The sequence below is a fragment of the Phascolarctos cinereus genome, unplaced genomic scaffold (assembly GCF_003287225.1).
Source record: "Phascolarctos cinereus isolate Bilbo 61053 unplaced genomic scaffold, phaCin_HiC Scaffold_100;HRSCAF=641, whole genome shotgun sequence".
Taxonomy (NCBI): domain Eukaryota; kingdom Metazoa; phylum Chordata; class Mammalia; order Diprotodontia; family Phascolarctidae; genus Phascolarctos; species Phascolarctos cinereus.
Window position 1 is genome coordinate 22,956 of NW_027555168.1, and position 22,045 is coordinate 45,000.

General features: G+C 38.9%; 1 protein-coding gene across 1 annotated transcript in view; it reads left to right on the forward strand.

Annotated features, from left to right (window-relative positions):
• Nucleotides 1-22,045, forward strand: part of LOC110204090 (protein regulator of cytokinesis 1-like) — a gene marked incomplete at its 3' end in the record, with an annotated part of 42,107 nt that overhangs the window by 12,082 nt on the left and 7,980 nt on the right. Inside the window, 7 exon segments of the mRNA XM_078154280.1 lie at nt 3,245-3,381; nt 3,610-3,732; nt 16,044-16,277; nt 16,359-16,529; nt 20,826-20,975; nt 21,759-21,849; nt 21,852-21,905. Of these exon segments, the coding sequence (XP_078010406.1) occupies nt 3,245-3,381; nt 3,610-3,732; nt 16,044-16,277; nt 16,359-16,529; nt 20,826-20,975; nt 21,759-21,849; nt 21,852-21,905 (960 nt within the window).

Sequence of the window (22,045 nt, forward strand, 5' to 3'; positions counted from 1 at the left end):
ATTGAGGGTGGCAACCCAAACTTTGCACAATGCATAGTAGTTGCAATGACTCTCTTTGATCATTAATGTCAGGAACATATGTGCTTACTACAGGTGTTCAACATGGTCCGGGAAGAGATCCAATTGCAGATAGATTTCACATCAAAGGAGGGTTTCCTAGAGATGATGAGATCCAGATGCTCTTGTTTGCTGATGATGTTGTGCTGGTTGCATTAAGCTTCTGAACATTGCAGACATTTATTCCCCTGATTGAGATCCATCGTAACTCAAAAAAAAAAACTTGGCCTAATCATGAACACAGGAACAATCAAATGGATGAAGAATGCTTATTGCCCAGAATATGATAATGGGACAAACTGTAGAACTATTCATCAGTTTACAGATCTTGAACAAAAATGGGGAACAGACACTGAGTTGCCTGGAAATAAATAGTATAAGAATGGACTAGAATGTCTTTGAAAAATAAGTTCTTTGAATGACCCAAAATTCCCCCTGAAACCAAGGCCTGTCTTTCTAATATTTACCAATCTTCTCCCAGAGTTTTTATTGGTTGTGGGTCATGGTACACTAGTCTCTGAAGAAGTGAAAATTATTATCATTACTGTATGAGGAAAATGGAGAGATCTATGGTACATATGAGTAGGCTACATCATACCAGAAATAGGAAATTATAGGCCTTAAGACAGACCTTTTCTTCTTCACCTTAGCCACCCAAAAAAGGCAAATCTGAAAATATTTCTTAATATTTTAGAGAAACTGGAAAGGAGGTTTGTAATATGCTTCCAGAGTTCGTTCTTGGATCATATTCTTCCTTACTTTCAGTTTTATTAATCTCTCCTTTGATTTTCAGGATTTCCAATTTGGTGTTTAATTGGAGATTTTTAAATTTTCCAGTTTTTTTCTAGGTTTTTGTTTTGGTCAGTTGCATGCCCAATTCATTGATCTGTTCTTTCTCTATTTTACTGATATAAGCATTTAGAGATACATATTTGCCCCCGAGTACTGCTTTTGCTGCATCCTACAAATTTTGGCATGTTGTCTCATTGTTACCATTTTCTTTAATGAAACTATCGATTGTTTCTATGATTAGTTCTTTGACCCACTTGTTTTTTAAGATTAGATTATTTAGTTTCCAATCAATTTTTAATCTCTATTTCTATTGCCTATTATTGAATGCACTTTTTATTGAATTATGATCTGAAAAGGATACAATTAGTAGAACGTGTTCTTCCAAGCTCAGCACACTGGTTTTTTTTTGTCATATTCTCATCTCATCCCTCCCCCTCTTCTGCTGCCCTGAAAGTAATCTGGTAGCAGTGTGTAAGGTAGATTTGGAGTAGGGAGATTTGTTATGAAGCTGTTGTAATAATCCAAGTAAGAGGGCCTTAACTGTCAGAATGAAAAGGAAAGCACAGACATAGGAAATATTTTAGAGTTCAAATTAACAGGGTATGGTGGTTGGTTGGTTGGATGTAGGGAGCAAGGAAGGGAGTGGAAATTCACATTTGTATAGGGGCCTAAAATTTTAGTGCAGTTTTAAGCTTCTGTCAGTTTAAAACTGTACTAAGACTTTTGGGACACCCTATATATTGTATGGTAGTATGCAAACCACACGATCTTTCTCTCTTAGGTGACTGAGAGTGGGGAAGTCAGGAGAAAGAGGCAGATTTTAGAGTAAGATGATGTTAGGTTTTAGGTGCATTGATTTTTGAATGCTTGTGGGATATGCCACATGAAGAAATGGCAAATTTAGGTACTCATTCTCTCTTACCTGGGTAACTATCTCCTGAGAATGTTGTAGATGGAATTAATCCTTCAGATAGAAGGGAGTTCCTTCTGTTGCAGTCTGAGAGGTTGAGACCCAGTGACTGGAGTATAGGATGGGGTAGTACGGAATGAATTCACAGACTGAAGCATTCTTTGAGTCAAGGTGGCAAAGATTTATTGTGACTCTATCCAGTGGGCAGAGGTCCTTAAGGAATTCTGCATGGTGGACAGAGCTCCTTAGGGAACTTACAAGCAAACAGGAATGACGCTAAAGTTTATTTAGGAAAAGCAGTAGATTATGTGCCAAGTATGCTAATTAAGTGATAACATACAAGTATGTCATTCACTACTGGAAACTTTGGGGAGGGGGGCAGAGAGGGTTCCTAAAGGATATATTTTTGATCTGTTATGTCTGTAACAAGATCGTTTCAGGAATTGAAGTCTGTAGTTTGACCTCTGGATTGTGTATGGTAACTGTGGACATCAGTACTTGATAGTTCTGCTGGTACAAGAGAGTCCTGTTCATACAAGGGAAATTCTACTGAGGTCAGCTTGTCCTTGTAACAGGGAGAGATAGTTTGCCTCACTGGGCCCACTGATGAGTTATTGCTGAAGATAGGGTACTTGGGCTAGAGGGAAACTGTCAGGGGTAGTGCCTTGAGGTCAGGGAGAAATTGAGGTCCAAGCACTCCATCATTCCCCCCTTAAACAATATTTTGGTGTTTATGGGACCTTTATTTCTGTCTTTGACTTCTTTGGGATATATGTATAGTGGTGAGTTCTCTGGGTCAAAGGGTATGAACATTGCTTTCTTTCTTTCTTTTTTTTAAACACAATTCCAAATTGCTTTCCAGAACTGTTGGACCAAATCGCAGCTCCAATACCAGCAAAGACACCAACAGTGTATTGAAGTACCTGTTTTTTTCATATTTCCAACTTTTGTCATCTTTGCCCAATTTGCTGGGTATAAAATGAATCCTCAGAATTGTCTTCATGTGCATGTCTCTTCTTAGTGATTTGGAACAATCTTTCAAGTGGCTGTTAGTATTTGTGCTTCTTTTGAGAACTGTTGGTTCATATCCTTTGACCACTTAATCTGTTTAGGCCTATAACATGGTCTTATATATTTGGGTTATTTCATGGGTAAGTCATACACTTTCTCTAAGCCTCAGTTTCCTCATCTATAAAATGAGGAAAATAGTGTCTGCCATACTTTACTTCATGGGGTCATTGTGAGGCTCTAATGAGAAATTTGCATATAAGGTGCTTTGCAACTTTAAAGACCTCTCAGTGTTAGCTATTATTTTGGATAAAGGGGAGTTTGTAATAAGGGCATTTCCTTTTCCTCTTTTATCAAATCATTGACATTGTGGGAACATCTTGGGAGCTAAATTGTAGATGGAGAAATAAATTATCCCTGTAATAAGAATGCCTTGATTCCTATGAGTGGATGTGATACACTGGTCAATCTGGCAAGTCTTTTTTTTTTTTTTGCTGCTTAGTGAAGTCTTGGTGGAGGACTCAACAGCCTGTTTCTATAAAGCTTTGGGCCAACTCCAAGAAATCTGGGACTCAATCGGGATTCCAGAGGATCACAGGCTTCAATGTGTCCAAGTGAGTGGAGCTGTGACCTCCCTTGTGGCCTCAGGGCTTTGTCTTCACATATGCTGACACTGGATGTATACCGCCAATCTGACTTCTGTGAAGGTGTTAGTGTCGACATCATAGGCTTTGTCTGTTGTAAGGATCCTCTATTCTTGAAATACTATTAATTTTTTTTTTTTTTTTTCAAACCTCTAACCACTCTTTAGTATTCTATGGACTGATTCTCTTTTGCTGTAGAGCCTCCTGGATATGATGATTGCAGAGGAAAAAAGCCTGAAGGAAAGGCTCCTAAAAAGAATTGATTCTTATCGAAAAGAGCAGGACACTCTGATCAAAGAGTTAAAATTGGAACCATTTCTGGTAAGTCTTTTTTTTTTTTGGCAAGGCATTAGGGGTTAAGTGACTTGCCCAGGGTCACACAGCTAGTAAGTGTCAAGTGTCTAAGGCCGGATTTGAAATCAGGTCCTCCTGAATCCAGGGCCGGTGCTCTATCCACTGTACTACCTAGCTACCCCATAAGTCTTATACTAAATACAGTCTCTAAGGATTTAGTTATCAATGGTTGATGCTGAGGATCAAGACCAGGCCATCCCTAAACCTAAACCTGTAGCTCTGCCTGACTTTCTGAACTTCAGATCCACTTTTCCATCTGCTCGCTTGATACAGCCATTTTAGATATCCAGCTGTTACCTCAAATTCAGTATGTGAAAACTGAACTCTTCCCTCCTTACCTTATTCCTCTTCATCTCTTTTAACAGTACCACCATCCTCTCTCTCTTGCTCAACTTCAAAACCTTGGCTGCCTTTCCTTATTCTCTTGCTCCTCACAGCTAATCATGTCACAAAGCAGTTTTATGATCTCTTCCATGTACTCCATCCTTCCTATGTACCTCCATCATGCTGGTTCAGGGTCTGGACTTATTGCAATTCTCTCAGTTTCCAGCACTCGCATTTTCTAATCAACACTACATACCATTTTTAGTCCTCTTCCCAAAGCGTAGCTCTAAACATGTCACTCTCCTGTTTAACATTTTTTTTCAACCTTTACCTAAAGTCCAAATTCATTAGTGTGGTGTTCAAAGCTTTCAGCTGATATGGCCCTAATCTACCTTTCCAGTCTTATATCTTACCATTCCCCTTCATGCACCTTATGTCTCAGTCAAATTAGTCATTTGCCCCTGTGTATGTCCTCTTCTTTCCCAGCTCTGTTTCTTTGCTCAGGCTGCTTTTCCATCCATAATGTCCTTCTGTCTGTCTACCTTTCCCTCCTCTCCTTGAAATCCTATCATTCAAATGCGATCTTCTAGACAACTTTTCCTGATTTTTGTCTCTCTCTCTCTCTCTCTCTCTTTTTGTTCCTATATCATTTGGTTTGAACTTAGTTTGCAACTAAGACAAGATGTAATAAATGCTATTTATGAAAATGCCTTATCTTTCCTACTTGATTAGAAGCTATGGAAGGGACCTTTGTATCTCTCTAGGGAGGCCTACTGCAGAGGATTGCAGTTGAATAAATGCATGTTGAGGTGAAAGACAGAGTGGGAAGAGCTCCTTGTGGAAGCTGATTCTTCAGCTTGTTGGGAAACAGATGTGATGTGTGATGCCTCCCTCTGATGTGACAGAGAACTAGAAAAAAGTCTGCCTCATAAAGTTTTTTTTTTTTATGGTTCATGATATGCTGAAACCTCCAATTGGGAGTGAAGTGGGACAGGGATAATTGTCAGAGAACTAAAACAGTTACATGTTTATACTGTGAAGATACTATAATGTATATAATATGAATATACTATCGTAATACAAACATATAAATAATACAAATATTATAATAACACAAATAAATTAGATGAAACTAGGCCCCTGCCTAACCTCAAACCTAAAACCTCAACTTTAGAATCTGAGGGTTTGCTGTATCAGGTTCCAAGGCAGGCCAGATCAGGTCAAGAACTATATTAGTTGGCTGAAGAACACAACAAAGACCAGTACTAGTAGATAAAAAGTTAACATTTTTTTTGGTGAGGTCTAGTCATGTGATTTCATTGGTTTAGGAAACAACCAATGAGGAAACTCCTGGTGACAGAATGGTTGTTCTATGGTGTTCTAAGGACACAAGTGACTTGCCCAGGTCACATAGTTATTAAGTGTTTAAGATAGGATTTGAACTCAGATCTTTTTGATTTTTTTAAGTCCATTACTCTGTCCACTAGGAAGGAGGGAAATAAGCTTTTATTTGCCTGCTATGGACTACTATGTCCCAGGCACTGTGCTAAGTGCTTTACTAATATCACTTTTGATCGTCTCAAGAACCTTGGGAGGGGGGTGCTATTATTATCCACATTTTACAGTTGAGGAAAACGAGGCAGACAGAGATTCAGTAACTTGCACAGAAAAACACAGCCAGTGTCTGAGGCTGAATTTGAACTTTGGTCTTCCTGACTTTAGGCCCAACTCTGTGTCGTGCTGCCTCTCTAAATTAGAATTCAAACATAAAATTAAAATGGGATGAAGCTAGAATAATAAATAGAACAGATTAAATAATACTTAGGGATAAAAGAAGTCTGATAATATATTTGAAATGCTCTCTCTGCTCTTCACTAGGAGGAACTAAGTAATGTCAGGGTACATAGGTGAGATGAACCTGGAAGTTTAGCATCAAATCCTATTATTGCCTGACCTAGAGGCAATTGTTTCCCTTGTTTTCTTAAGTGGTAGAAGTGGTATAATTGTGGAAAAGACTGGCTCTGATTGTATGGGCATTGGAGTCTATTATCCCTGTCAGCTGTCATCTGACATCACTCCTTCCCTTCTCAGCTAAACCTGAAAAAGCCGTCTACAGAGTACAGTACCTGGACTTGCCCTTCTAAACCCTATCCATTCTCACTCCTGACCTCATTCAGCTGAAACTACTCTGTCTAAAGTTACCAATGACCTCCTAATTGCCAAATCTAACAGCCTTTTCTCTATCCTCATCCTTCTTGACATCTCTGCAGCCTTTGACATTGTCAGTCACCTCCTGGATATTCCTTCCTCTCTGGATTTTCCTGACAGTAAGAATTTTCTCTCATCTGTCTGGCTGTTCCTTCACACTCTGCTGAGCCTTTATTCATGTCCTACCTATTAATTGGTTGTCCTCCAAGGATCTGTCCTAGGCTCCCTTATCTTTTCTCTCTACACTCTCTCACTTGGTCATCTCAGCAGCTCCAATGAGTTCAATTACCATCCATCCTGATGGTTCTACAATCTAATTCTGTACCTTTAACATCTCTCTCGATCTCTCCAGTCTTCATCTTCATCGATAATCATCTGCGTATTGGGCATCTTGAATTCAACATATGCAAAACAGAGCTCTTCATCTTTCTCTCCAAATGCATCCCTCTTCCAGACTTCTCTACTGTTGTCAAGAGCAACAATATTCCCCCAGTCACCGACTCTTGCAACTTTGGTGTCATCCTTGACTCCTCACTCTCACTCACCTTACGTATCCAATCAGTTGCCAAATTTTATCACTTCTATTTCCACAATATCTCTTATATATGACCCCATCATCCCCCATTGCACTTACACAGCCACCTTCCTAGTTTAAGCCCCATCACTTTTTACCCAGAAAACTGAAATAGACTTCTTTAAAAATTTTTTAAATTAATTTTCATTTTCAACGTTGACTTCCATAAGATTTTGAGTTCTAAATTTCCTCCCCCTCCCTCCTGCCCAATATGGCATGCAATCTGATATAGGCTCTAACATATACATTCATATTGAACATATTTTCACATTAGTCATGTTGTAAAGAAGAATTAGAACCAATCTCATGGAAGAACCACAAGAAAGAAGAAATAACCAAAAAAAGAGAGCAAATAGTACTGCTTTGATCTTCATTCAGACTCCATAGTTCCTTCTCTGGATGTAGACAGACAGCATTTTCCATCATGAGTCTTTTGGAGTTGTCTTAGATCCTTGCGTTGCTGAGAAGAACTAAGTCTGTCAAAGTTAGTCACTGCACAATGTTGTTGTTACTGTGTACATTGTTCTCCTGGTTCTGCTCACTTCACTCAGCATCACTTCATGTAATTCTTTCCAGGTTTTTCTGAAATCCACTTGTTCATTATTTTTTTTTTATGGATCAGTGGTGTTCCATTACATTCATATACCACAACTTGTTCAGCCATTCCCCAATTGATTGGCATCCCCTCAATTTCCAATTCTTGGCCAACACAAAAAGAGCCGCTATAAATATTTTTGTACATGTGGGTCGTTTCCCCATTTGTATGATCTCTTTGGGATGCAGCCCTAGAAGTGGTATTGTTGGCTCAAAGGGTATGTATGTTTTTGTAGCCCTTTGGCATAGTTCCAAATTGCTCTTCAGAATGGTTGGATCAGTTTACAACTCCACCAACAAGGCATTACTGTTCCAGTTTTCCCATATTTTCTCCAACATTTATACTTTCCCTGTTTTGTCATGTTGGCCAATCTGATAGGTGAAAGGTGGTAACTCAGAGTTCCAATAGCCTTTTAGTTGGTCTTCCTTCCTCAAGTCTCTTCCTGTTCCAATCCATCCTCCACACAGCTGCCAAAGCACTTTTCCTAAAGCATAGGTCTGAACCCCTCCCCTACTCAGTAAATTCCAGTGGCTCCCTGTTAGCTCTGGGATCACATATAAGCTGCTCTTTTTGGTATTTAAAGCTCTCCATAACCTGGCCCTTTCCTACCTTTTAAGCCCCCTGTACACATCCTTTGGTCTAGACATACCGGCTTCCTTGCTGTTCGTAACATGTTGTGCCCCAGCTCCTTTGCACCTGGCTGTACCCCATGTCTAGAATGCTCTCCCTCCTCACCTTTACCTTCAAGACTCGGCTCTAACACTACCATTCTTGGCTAGACCTTCCTCAGACAACTCCCCTGGTGGTTTATGTTTAATAGTGGAACAAAAGGAGACAATCATATATCATTTGACAGTTAACAAATGAAGATTTACTTAGTCATAGCAAGAGAAGGATATTCAATAGGGATGGGCATTGAAGATGCCTCAAATTGATTCAAATTGAGAGAAGCTCTCTTGCCTGAGTCATCCTTCATGTTCTACCAAACATCAGAGCTCCCATAACTCCTAGCAGTTAATTTGTAAACAGGTGACCAAGATTCTAAGTAGGCAGGTGGCTCAGTGGATAAGGTACTGGGCCTTGAGTCAAGAAGGCTGGAGTTCAAATCTGGCCTCAGACACTCACTAGCTGTGTGACTGTGGGCAACTCACTTAGCCTCTGCTTACCTCAGTTCCTCATCTATAAAATGATTTCAAGAAGGAAATGGCAAACCATATCAGTATCTTTGGTAAGAAAACCCCATATGGGGTCACAAAGAGTTGGATGTGACTGAACAACAATAAACCAGGAAATGATGTTAAAAGCCTGACTTTTTACTCCCCTCAGCCAACCAGGTCTTGAGGATGGTCTCAGTACCTTTTAAAGAAGGGGTAGGAATTGGGACATTGCTCTTATCACAACTTTCCACCCCTTGGTGGAAAGGTCCTTAAGGTCTTCTTGAGAACCTTCTACCACCTAAAAGACTTTAGAGCTGTTAATGGTTAACCCTGACCTTTGATATTCAAAAAGACTAAGTAAAAATAAAGAAGGTGGCACTACAGAAGGAAAAGAAAAAAAAACAAAGCAGACAATGCATGTGCTACCTGAAGGAGTGACTCAATTTGGGAGTGTCCCAGGAGACTCCAGGGACTAAACAATCAGGTCCGTGTGGTAGGTGATGCCAATGTAAAACAGTGACTGTAATTAGGAGCAAAACCAGCAACTTTGCTTCAGCAAAGATGCTGACGCTTCTACACAGTCATAGATCTTCATCACAGGTAAGGGAGAACTGCCCTGCACCACCACCCACTTCATGTTCCTTGGCCCACCACCAATAGTTTTCCTAACCCTGTGAGCACCACTGGGTCGGTAGAAGGAAGATACAAAATCTTCAACCCATGAGAGGCCTCTGAAAAATGGCCCCTCTTCTTTTGCAGGGGCTAGTTTGATATTTTTACTTCCCTTTTTTTGGCAGAAAGCAAACCCCCTCCCAACAACACCCGCCTTTGGTCCTTTAAGCCCTCCTTGGGGAAGAGTTGTAGAATGCTCTTTAGGTATTGTAATGAAGTCAGTTTTATATTCCATTAAACAGTGGGCCCCAGGGGGCCTGTTTCTGCTGCACATGCCACTACCCAATCTTTTGCCATGGGGCTCTTTACTGGAAGAGAGAGGGAGGGGAGAGGGAAGAGAAGGAGGGAGGGGGAGAAAAGAAGGGAGGGGGAAAGAGAGACAGAGAGAACTTTTTAAAACTACTACAACTCCCCACCTGCCCTCATGAGTTGACAGGAGTGCAACTGGCATTTTCAGGGTGTTCTTTCCAGTACTTCTCCCAATGGCTTGCACCAAAGACTCACAAAGTCCACAAGAAATAATTCCTGTTGGTCACTTGAATTTGTTGTTGTTGTTGTTTAATTGTGTCCCATTCTTCATGACTCCATGGATCATACCGTCCATGGGGTTTTCTTGGGGAAGATAGTGGAGTGGTTTGCCATTTCTTTCTCCAGTGCATTAAAGCAAACAGAGATTAAGAGACTTGCCCATTTATTCCTGTGCTCTCTAGTGTTAACAGGAATGGGTGTTGTATTTTGTCAAAAGCTTTCTCTGCATCTATTGAGTTGATCATGTGGTTTCTGTTAGTTTTTTTGTTGATATAATCAATCATACTGATAGTTTTCATAATATTGAACCAGCCCAGCATTCCTTGTATAAATCCTACCTGGTCATAGTCTACTGTTCTTTTGATAAGTTGTTGTAATCTGTTTGCTAATATTTTATGTAAAATTTTTGCATCTATGTTCATTAGGGAAATTGGTCTATAATTTTCTTTCTCTGTTTTGGCTCTTCCTGGTTTAGGTATCAGCACCATATTTGTATCATAAAAAGAATTTGGTAACACTCCTTCTTCACCTATTTTCCTAAATAGTCTATATAGTATTGGAATTAATTGTCCTTTAAATGTTTGATAGAATTTGTGTGTAAATCCATCTGGCCCTGGAGATTTTTTCCTAGGGAGTTCATCAAGGGCTTGTTCAGTTTCTTTTTCTGAGATGGGGTTATTTAAATATTTTACTTCCTCTTCTGCTAATCTGGGCAATTTATATTTTTGAAAATATTCATCCATTTCACTAAGATTGTCAAATTTATTGGCATACAGTTGGACAAAATTGTTCCTAATTATTATTTTAATTTCCTCTTCCTTGGTGGTGGATTCCCTCTTTTCATTTTTGATACTGGTAATTTGGTTTTCTACATTCTGTTTTTAATTAAATTAACCAAAGTGTGTGGGGTACGAAGCCCCTTACCAATAAATCGGAGACTCAGAGATATTAGCAAAAAGAATAGTTGTTTATTGGCTTTCTCAAGAAGGGTTTCCTCAGAGCATCCAGAAGATGGCACCGACTGAAGAGAGCAGAAGTGTGTTCAGCTCAGCAGATTATATAGATCCTAACGCTACCCCCCACCCCCACCCACCCACTAGCTGTTCTTCCCATTGGCTAGGCTTTGAGCTCACAGTCAAGGCGGGAAAGAAAATCTTCCTATCCCATTAGCTGGGAGGGGGGCTTACATTCTAGGCGAGAAAATTTAAAGACAAAGAGCAAGAAAACAGGGTATAGCCAATCCAAACATACATGTCCTTATTTAGCAAACCTAATGCTGAAGTAGCAGTGGTGTGGTGATCAGGAGGCGGTTTAGAGATGAATTCCCATGAGTAAGGTAATTCCTAGGAAACGAAATTTACTGCAATTTCCCTCCTTAACCCTTTCCCCTTGTCCCAGAGACAAGAGAAGGCAGGAAGCTAAGGGCAAGCAGTTCAGGTTGGGGGCAGGACTTATTCTTTCTGTTATGTGCTTAAAAACAGGGTCTGAGCCAGGGAGGGTTTTGAAAGAAACTATCAAGAAATATTAACAAGAACTATTGATCCCCTAAGGAGGTTTCACTTTTTAGAGATCATCTCTCACAAAAGCTTTATCCATTTTAATGTTTTTTTTTCATAAAATCAGCTCTTAGTTTTATTTATTAGTTCAATGATTTTCTTAATTTCAATTTTCTTAATTTCTCCTTTGGTTTTCAATATTTCTAATTTGGTGTTTAATTGAGGATTTTTAATTTGTTCTTTTTCTAGTTTTTTTTTCAGTTGTATGACCAATTCATTGCTGTCCTCTTCTTCTATTTTATTCATGTAAGCATTTAGAGATTTATAACTTCCCCTAAGAACTGCTTTCACTGCATCCTATAAGTTTTGGTATGTTGTCTCATTATTGTCATTCTTTTGAATGAAATTATTGATTGTTTCTATGATTTTTTGTTTGACCCCCCCTCATTCTTTAGGATTAGATTATTTATTTTCCAATTATTTTTTAGTCTGTCTTTCCATGGCCATTTATTACATATAATTTTTGATGAATCATGATCTTGTGTGGGATGCCACGCAAATTAAAAATAAAACAAAACACAGAGGTGTCCAAGAAGAAACAGAAAGTACTTTATTATAGTTATTATTATTATTATTATTATTATTATTATTATTATTATTATTATTATTATTATTTCAAATCTCGAGATTTGGGTGTCCTCACACCAATGGCTCTGATGAGAGGAGACAACCCACAGAGGAAGAAGTCAGTTTATATAACCCTGAAGGTTCAATTCCCCCTCCCTCACAGCTGTCTGTTAACTCGGCTCACAATCTCACATGCCAGACTCTAACATAGGACAAAGGACATAGTATACATCTCTATATTTCTTGGTTAGTTGAGATAATGTCAAAGAAACAATTTAAAAAATGTGCAGTTAGGAAGATAATTTACAATTGTTTTGGAAGATCTCAGGGATTGAACAGATAATGCTGGGAACAGAAAGACATCTGCATAAGACCCTGTCAAAGGGAGATAAGGGGACTTGAACATTTAAGGGTTTTCTGGGGCTTGGGACAAAAGGTGCATCTGGATAAGATCAGAAGGCAGGCCAGGGCTTAACAACTAGACAAATTTTAACTACTGATATATGGCACTAAAAAAATAATAACTTACAGAAATCTATTCTTTAACCCTATCCTACCTTCTGAACTCATTACCTTAATTACACTGAGAAGTCTTCACTAGGACATCCCATTCAATCTGAAAAGGATGCATTTAATATTTCTGCCTTTCCGCATTGGATTGTGAGGTTTTATGCCCTAGTACATGCTCAATTTTTATGTATGTGCCATGTACCACCGTGAAAAAGTATATTCTTTTCTGTCCTCATTCAATTTTCTCCAGAGGTCTATCATACCTAACTTTTGTAATATTCTATTCACCTCCTTAACTTTTCACAGGACGGCCTGGGGTCCGGTGTAAGTTTTCCCAGGGGATAGTTGTATCTTCTTTTGCTATTTACGTTGACTCAAGGTAGTTAACATTTTTCTGAGGAATCGTAGGTCATGTTCCACTCTGATTACTGTCATATATCACTCTGCCTATATTACAGAGGATATTTTCACCATGCATTATAAAACTGCTCAGACAGCCTTATGAGATTTAATGCATTGTTACAAGTGTAAAATGATATTTGATTCTTTTATGTTATTTTTATTTTGTTTTTTCCTCATGACATTATCAGGGCCAACATCCACACTGACAGCCTGATGACATGTTTGAAGCATGCTCAATCAGCCACTGGCTCTGTTGATATATGAGAGAGTTAAACAACATTTTGTTACCTCTATGCAACTAAGTGATCATTAGAAAGAGGAGTTTTTATTGTGCAGAGAAATATGTTCACTGCATTTCTTTCTTCTCCATTGACTTCTGTTTTTAAGTTATGTTCTACTTTTTACATCCCAATATTAATGATGATATCCAAATTGAAAGACCAAGAAAGTCTTTAGTTCACTCTCAGACTGTATCAACATATATAAAATGGAGAGATTGTTAGGGCAGTTATTGAGGTCATTCAGATTAAAATATTTTTATCTAGCTGGTTCAGATTCAAATGGAGTTCTCTATTGCCATAGTGTAATCACAATTGTCAGATAATACAGATTAATTGAAGGGAGTTTAATTGAAGGCCACTCAAAGGCCAAATTAAACAAACCAATACAGTTTCTCCAGCACATTTAAATGTTAACAGTCTTAGAATTCCAGATCTGTGTCTTGATTCGCATTTTCTCTTTTTTGGAGACCATCATGCTACCCTCACTTTGCTGATTTTGTCCTTATCTACTTAAAGGACTGGATACTGATTATTCTGCTATTCAGTCTTTTCCCAAAAGCCATTCTTCCCCTATTCATATACAGATTTGACTCCCTTAAAGTTGGAAGGGGCATTCTTTCAGTAGGTCTTTGATGAGGCAACTGGTGAGCCTTGGGGATACAAAATATTCCATCTCGGTAAAGGTAGAACACAACACATTCTTCTCATTTTGTCCTTGTTTTTAAGTGGAGGGGAGATCTCTTTCAGTTCCCCAAATTTAATCCCTCTAGGCTTCTTCAAAGGTAAACTGATTTTTGAGGAGATCCCCTCATAGAACTAAGGCCTAGGTTGGTTGGTTGTTGTCCTTCATGTTTGAAGGGGACCAAAACGACACCACTACATTGGGGTCAAGGTAGAGCATGTCCAACTGTGACCGCTCAGCCCAATGTGAGCTCAGAAAGCTCTATCACAGGTTGGGCACAAATAGTCCATATTAACATTTGGGGTGGAGATTGCTCTAAATTTTCACATCTCATGTATCTTTCAAGCTACTGCAAATCTGCTTTGCTCATAGAGCACAGGGGCAACACAGCTGGCAGGCCTAAGAGATCCTTTAATGTACTTATCTTCAGGTACCAGTTAGAGGTTTGGAGTATATTCACATTGGTCTTTCCTTGCTGAATAGCCACAGCCAGTTTATTCTCTGATATCCCAGAAGGGAAAGGTACCTTACAGTAAGCAACTACAGTCTCTAGAAGAATCTAGAGATGCAGCTAATTTGTGCAATGGATAAAGCACTAGACCTGGTGTCAGGAAGATGTGAATTCAAATCCTGCCCCAAATCCTAGCTGTGTTACCCTGGGCAAGTGACTTAATTTCTGCCTCAGTTTCCTCATATGTAAAATGAGGATGATAATAATAGCACATATGTGCCAGGGTTGTTGTGAGGGTAAGATGATACATCTGTAAAGTATTTTGCAAACCTTGAAATGTTATATAAATGTTAGCTAGTATTATTTTTTTTATTTTTTTGCTTTTTACTAGGCAATTGGGGTTAAGTGACTTGCCCAGGGTCACACACCTAGTATGTGTTGTGTGTCTGAGACCGGATTTGAATTTAGGTCCTCCTGACTTCACGGCCGGAGTGCTATCCACTGCCCCAATGTTAGCTATTATTATTGTCACCAAAAGCATCACCAGAAATCTTGCTAGTGTGAGTTCACCTCCTTCTGTGTTTATTGCTCATCCCCTTATTTCATATGCTCCTTATGTTCCAATCCTGAATGACTATGCCATTTATTCTTGGCTTGGCCTGCCTAAGGCCAGATCCCTGATAATTTTAGGTTCAGTATTAGAGCAAAATGAAACACTTGGACATCATTCTACAGGTAGCCAAAGGAAATTTACTTAGCATAGCAGGAGAAGGATGTGTTCCACAAGGTTAGGCATTGAGTCACCTCAGGTTTGATTCAGCTGGGAGAAACTTGCTCAGATAGCTTCTGGAGCTGATCCTCGATACTCTGCACTTAGGTAACTGGGAAGTGATGACTCTTTAGTCCCCTAAGCCAAGCAATTATCTCAAATGTTTACACTACTGTCTGAGGAAAAAACTAGGCTAACGTGCGGAAACAGAGGTTAGCTTACTATTCCTACCACAGCTACTTCTGCAGGAGACTTTTCCTGACTCCCCCTTCCTGATTCCACCCCACCTCCCCCCACCCAGCTGTTCAAGCCTTCCTCTCTAAGATTTTCAATGTACTTGGTATTTCTCTTGCTCTCTCTATTTATATACATGTTGTCTCTCCCATTTGAATGTAAGCTTCTTGAGAGCAGAATCTGTTTTTGCTTTTTCTTTGTATCCTCAGCATAATGTCTGGCACATAGTAAGTTTTTATTATATGATTCTTGATTTATTGATCACTTTATACTTCTGATATCACAGGTAGGGATGTGCCAATCAACTGGAATCTTCCTGACATAGATGCAAAGTGGAGAGTGGGTGGCACTGTATTTTAAAAAAGGAGGAAAGTAGAGAGGAATAACAAGGCAGAAGAAAGGGATGTGACAAAGCTATAAATAGCTTCGTGGATGAATCCAGACTAAGCCAGCAAAAGCAGAGGTTTTAAGTTGCTCTCACACCTAGAGAAGAACACATAAAAGCTAAATGACCCATCCTAGAACTAACCAAAACCAAGCTTCTTTCTGGTTTCATTAAAAACAGTCTATGATGCTCTTATATATCCACACTTTTTATTTCTTCTATGGGAATCTCTCTGAAAAACCTCTGAAACTCTAAAAAAACCCTGTTGCTATGGGATAACTTGTAAATAAGTCGAATTGAGAATTTCCCTCTCTTGTCCTTCCTTTACTTCTGGCAAGGTTGTTTTTAGTGTTTTTATTCTGATTCACTGATATTTGGCACAGGAAAGAAAGGAGACTACCATCTTGGAGCTAAAGAACGATCTTCAAACACAGATAGAAGAATTGAAAAGACAGAAAGAAGAAAGGATACAAGAACAGAAACTACTTCAAGAACAAGAGCACAAATTGTGTCAGATTCTTTGTGTGCTCCCATACAGCCTTGACAATGACTCGGTACTCAGCATAGAGGAGCTGAACCAGTTCAGAAATCACCTGGCAGCTCTGGAGGAAACAAAGGTATAATTGCTTCTTGACATTCTTCCTGTCTGTGTGTTTCACTCACTTCTGAGGTGCCTCATAACTTATTTGCTTTTATAGGCAAGGTGACGGGAAGAATTTGTTAGCGCAAAGAAGCAGATCCTACTCTGTATGGAAGATCTGGATCACACTCCAGAAACGGATTTTGAGAGAGATGTGGTATATAAGGATGACGAGACTTTTTTTCTGTCACTGGAGAACATAACAGCCCTAAAGAATCTGCTTTCACAGGTATACCGCTGCAAATTCAAGATATTAGTAACTTGAGTGTAGAACTTTGGAAAGGAGCTGCGGCTAGAACATCGACAATGTTTGCTTTATTTCTACATGTGGGTTTACTCAGTATGGCCCAGTAGTTTCATGTTAACTTTAGAAACTTAGGTTGTTTTTTTTTCTTTTTGTGCCTTATACAAAAGTGGCAAGCTTGTAACCAAAATAGAAACAATAATGATTTCCATTGCTAGAGTTCTTTAAGGTTTCCAAACTGGTTTCCTCAAAAAAAAAAACTCTGTGAAAACCCAGCAATTGGCAGAGGTGACAAAATATGGGAATAATCACTGTTGAAGAAGCACAGTAAAGTTGGTTTAATCATTTTGAAAAAAAATTTGGGGGCCAGCTAGGTGGTGCAATGGATAGAGCACCAGCCCTGAAGTCAGGAAGACCTGAGTTCAAATCTGGCCTCAGACCAAACGCTTTACACTTTCTAGCTGTGTGACCCTGGGCAAGTCACTTAACCCCAATTGCCTTAAAAAAAGAAAAGAAAACAATTTCTGAGGGAAAAAAGTGACTAAAATGCTCATACCCTTTAATGTAGAGATCCTGCTGCTAAGTAAGTACTCCAAGGAAGTCAACGATTTTTCAAAAAAACTCCATATCTAACAACTTATACAGAGTAGAACATTGTTTTTCATTTTAAATTTTAAAAATTTTATTTTTAATATTAAAAAAAAGTTTTGAGTTCCAAATTCCCTCCCCCACCCATTGAGAAAGCAAGTAATATGATATCAACTATACAGGTAACGTCTTGTGAAACAGTTTCACATCAGCCATGTTGGCTGAACTTTCTGTGGTAGAAAAGAAGTAGAAACAAAATAGCCGTTATTTGCAGAATGTCTAAACAAATTGTGGTACAAAAACATAATGGAATGTTACTACATTGTAAGATATGATGAATATGAAGAATTTAGTAAGAAGAATTGAAAGAATTGTGGGAACACTTACATGAACTGTTGATGCAGAGTGAAATGAGCAGAAACCGGAAAACCATACAGAATGACTACAATCATGTAAGTGGGAAGATTAAAAACAATACTGAATGCTATGTAAGTATTGTATGAAGCTTTTCTCAAAGAGATGAGAAAATATACTTCCCTCCCTTTGCAGAGGTGTGGGACTATGGATATGGAGCATTACATATCCTGCCAGACTGTTGATGGGATCATAGCATCATAGATCTATAGGTAAAGGCCATCTAGTTCAAACCCTTTATTTTACAGATGAGACACGGGGAAGGCCCATACCTAAGTCAGACAGACAGTAAGTAGCAGAGTTAGAATTTCAGTCCTCTCACTTCAAATTCATTATGTTCACTACCACACCTTTTTCCATTAATTTTATAGATATGCTTTTTTTCCCTTTTCATTTTGATTTTGTTGTTATAAGAAATGGTTCTCTGGGTAGAGGATAAAATAGGGATATTCAATCAAAGACCCCAACTATTGGAATAAGGTGTCAGTATTTGATAAAAACTACTGAGAAAAATAGAAAACAGTCTAGCAGAAAACAAGTTTAGACCAAGATCTCACACCATGTACTTCAACAAGCTCCAAATGAACAGACCTAGATATATAAGGTCCCATCATAAATCAATTAGAGGAGAAATGAAGAAAACACTTTTCTCAACTCTAGGTGAAAAGTTCAAGACCAGACAAGAGATAGAGGGGAGCATAGAAGATCCATGGAAATGGATAATTTTGATTCCATAAAATTGTAACAAAATGCAGTTAAAATTAGAAGGATGACAAATGGTCTACATAACCACATGAAAAAATGCTTCAAATCACCAATTATTGTGCTGTTGCTGTTGTTCAGTCATTTCTGTCATGTCCAACTCTTTATGACTCTATTTTGAGGTTTTCTTAGGGAAAATACTAGAGCGGTTTGCCATTAATTCTCCAGCTCATTTTTATAGATGAGGAACTGAGACAAACTGAGTTAAATGACTTGCTGGGAGTCACACAACTAGTAAGCGTCGGAGGTCTGATTTGAATTCAGGAAGATGAATCTTCCTGATTCTCAATCCAGTGTTCTATCCATGTGCCACCTAGCTGTCTTGTACTAATAACTAGGGAAATGCAAATTAAAGCAACTCTGAGGTTCTACTTCACACCCATCACATTGGCAAGTTAACAAAAAAAAGGAAAATGACAGATGTTGGAGAATTTCAATAGGGAGCATGGCCGTCTTGTACTATCATGTTGAATTTGATATATATATGTATATATATATATTTGAAGAAATAAGCTGTATGTGATAGAGATACACAATTTCCTACACAATCCTTTTTTCTGTTCCTTATTTAATGGAAATATCCATGTTTGTTGATGTTTGTCAAGATCATGATAAAAAAGAATCTTTTTTTTTCAAATACATTCTGGAATTTTCCCAGGCATCAAAGTCAAGTTTACTAACATATTTTGAAGACTATCCTGTTTTGGAGGGTAAACTGGGAAATCTGCTGATTTCCAATTTTGTAGTATCTCTGTTTCAGTAATTTTAAGAGATCACTAATGATGGTTTAACTGTCATATTCACCAGTTACTTTAGACTTTGGTATGTTTGTTTGAGCCACTTTTCTCACTATGATTTATCCTTATGTGAACTGCTAGAAGAAGGCAGTGATAATGATAATAGCTTGTATTTATACAGTTCCTTAACATTTACAGAGCATTTTACAAATCTCTTGAGGAAACTAAGGCAGAGTTTAAGTGAACTTGATAATCTTCCTGATCCTAATACTTTAGCCATTACCACAATGTTTCTATATATTCAATTTACCTCTGAATTATTTGTGGTTAGTGTACCCCCCCCTCAGCAGGAAGTCCAATTTCTTCTTCCTCTAATTAGAACTCTTCTCTTGGCGACACAGCAGTTGCACATCATCCTTCCTTTAGAGCAGAATACAAAGAGCTGCTTGCCTCTGAGGGGGTCAAGATCCTTGCTCTGTGGAAAGAGCATTGTTATCTATTGCAGAGCTCAAAACGATGAAGTTTTCCCTCTTTCCCCTGCCATGTCACTTTTTTACATCCATGAACCTCCCCACACAGGATAGTATTCCGTTATGCCTCTTGCTGTTTTTATTCTCTTTTGAAGCACTTCTTCTCATTCTTTCCAGGAACATTTCATTTGCCCTGACACCTTGCAATATAAGTTCCTTGAGAATCGGGATTGTTTCACTCTTTTTTAAAATTATTCCTCACATCTAGTAGGTGCTCAATAAATGCTTGCTGAATACCTGGAGAGAGGTATGCCATTAGCCCTTTTACCGTATCCTCTGATAGGGGGACCAACGTGCAGTTTGTGCATGTACACATGACACTGGCAGCTAAACGGCATGTTATTTTCTCCATTTATCACAAAATTCTCCATATTACAAAATTCTCCATGTTCTTCAAACTTGTGGGAAGTTTTGTTCTTGTAACTAACTCTTGGTGAATCGTTGTTTGCTCCCACCCATTCACCACCTGTGGGCTCCTGATAGAACTTTATTTATAGTAAGCTTCCAGTCTTTTTCACCAGCTTGCTCAGCTGCCTTGGATTCTAGTTAATATTTCTGTAAAGCCCTAAAACAAACAGAAGCAACACTGAACTATTGTCTGAAAGGCCTTAAACAGGAACCCAACTCCTAGCCAATTTTCACTTCCTAGCTACTTCCAAACCATGTTGCCTCAACCCCTTGCCACTGGAATGTGGTTTCTGTCCCTAGGATTCTGGCTCTTGATAGGTCAACTTTTTTTTGTGAGATAATTGGGGTAAGTGACTTGCTCAGAGTCACACAGATAGTGAGTATTATGTGTTTGAGGCCATATTTGAACTCAGGTCCTCCTGACTTCAAGGCCGGTGCTCTATCCACTGTGCCACCTAGCTGCCCCAGTAGGTGAACTTATGTCATATGTTGCCTGAAGTCCTGGAATTATCAGGCCTCCAGAGCACTTCCAACCATTTCCAAACCATGTTGCCAGTCACGCATTTCTCTCCTCCTTCTGCCTCCCTTTTATGTGTTACCTTACCACATCAGAACATAAGCTCCTTGAGAGCAGTGACTGCCATGCTTGCTCGTATTTAGATGCCTAGTGCCTGGTGCATTGGAAGTCCTTAACTTGTTTTCATTAATTCACTCTCTTTTCAGCTGATCAGATTTCAGACACCCACTCCTGTCTTCTGCCTTGTTGCTTCAACATCTTCAGCTATTTCTCTTTTAAAAGGAGGTACTTTACTTTGATTAGGAATGCATTTTCTTTGTTGCAGCTAGAAAAGGAAAAAGCTGAGAATGAAGTTGTGTGTAAAGGGCTACACTGTCGAATCAGGGAACTTTGGCTCTGGTTACAAATACCTACCCGGGAGAGAGAAGCTCTGGCCATGTCCATCACTGGGCCAAAGGCCATGATCAGAAAAGTGGTAAGAAAATATAATAGGCCAGACATGGGCAACCTTTCTGTCTTGGTAAGTCAAGGTTCTGATTCTTTTCATTAGTGTGTCAGACATGGCAGAAAGAAAGGATTGCTTGTTGCTGTCCGACCTCTGACCTGTGAGACATCTTTTGTGCCAGGGGAATGGGATGCATTATCTTTGGTGTGTATACCATAGATTGTCAACTTCTATAACAGAAGTTTCTATGTTTTTCCATCAGTTTTGGCAAGGAGGCCATATATTTGTCTCTATGACTTTCTGGGTTTTGTTTACTATCCTCTGAAAATTATGGAAGACTTAGGAAACTAATGACCGTCTTTCATTTATTTGTTTGTTTATTTATTTGTTTGTTTGTTTTTCATTTATTTTTTTGCCTAGGCAATGGGGTTAAGTGACTTGCCCAGGGTCACACAGCTAGTAAGTGTCAAGTGTCTGAGGCCAGATTTGAACTCAGGTCCTCCTGAATCCAAGCCTGGAGCTCTATCCTCTGTGCCACCTAGCTGCCCCAGTGTCCCTCTTTTATAGATTCATTCTTAGAAACCATCTTAGAACATACTTTTGAGTCATTGAATACCTTGAATTATGAACTAACCTTTTATTGCCAGTGCTCTTGCCTGTTAATTTGAGCCCTGAAAACTTGGTAGATGATTAGGTGAAATCAAACTCTAAACTGAGGCTTGACTAAACAGAAGAAACTTGGCATAAAACTAATGTTAAATCTGTTCTCGAGAAAAAAGAGAAGCACTTTTTGGACAGTTCTCCCCTTTGCAGCTACAGTTAGAAGTGGATCGGTTGGAGGATTTGAGGATTCAGAACTTGAAGAAAATGATTGAAGCAATCAGGGTGGAGCTGGCACTATATTGGGAAAATGTTTTTACAGCCAACAGCAAAAAGAAGCCTTTACACATTACTATAACGGTTAGTACGGGAACTATATCAACCTAGGCTTGCCTGCTTGCTGCTGCACTTCTATAAGCCAGATCTGAGAAGAACATGTGTTTGAAAAAGAATTCAGGTCAGATTATTTTTCTTGTTATCAATGTAAATTGGTATTCTTG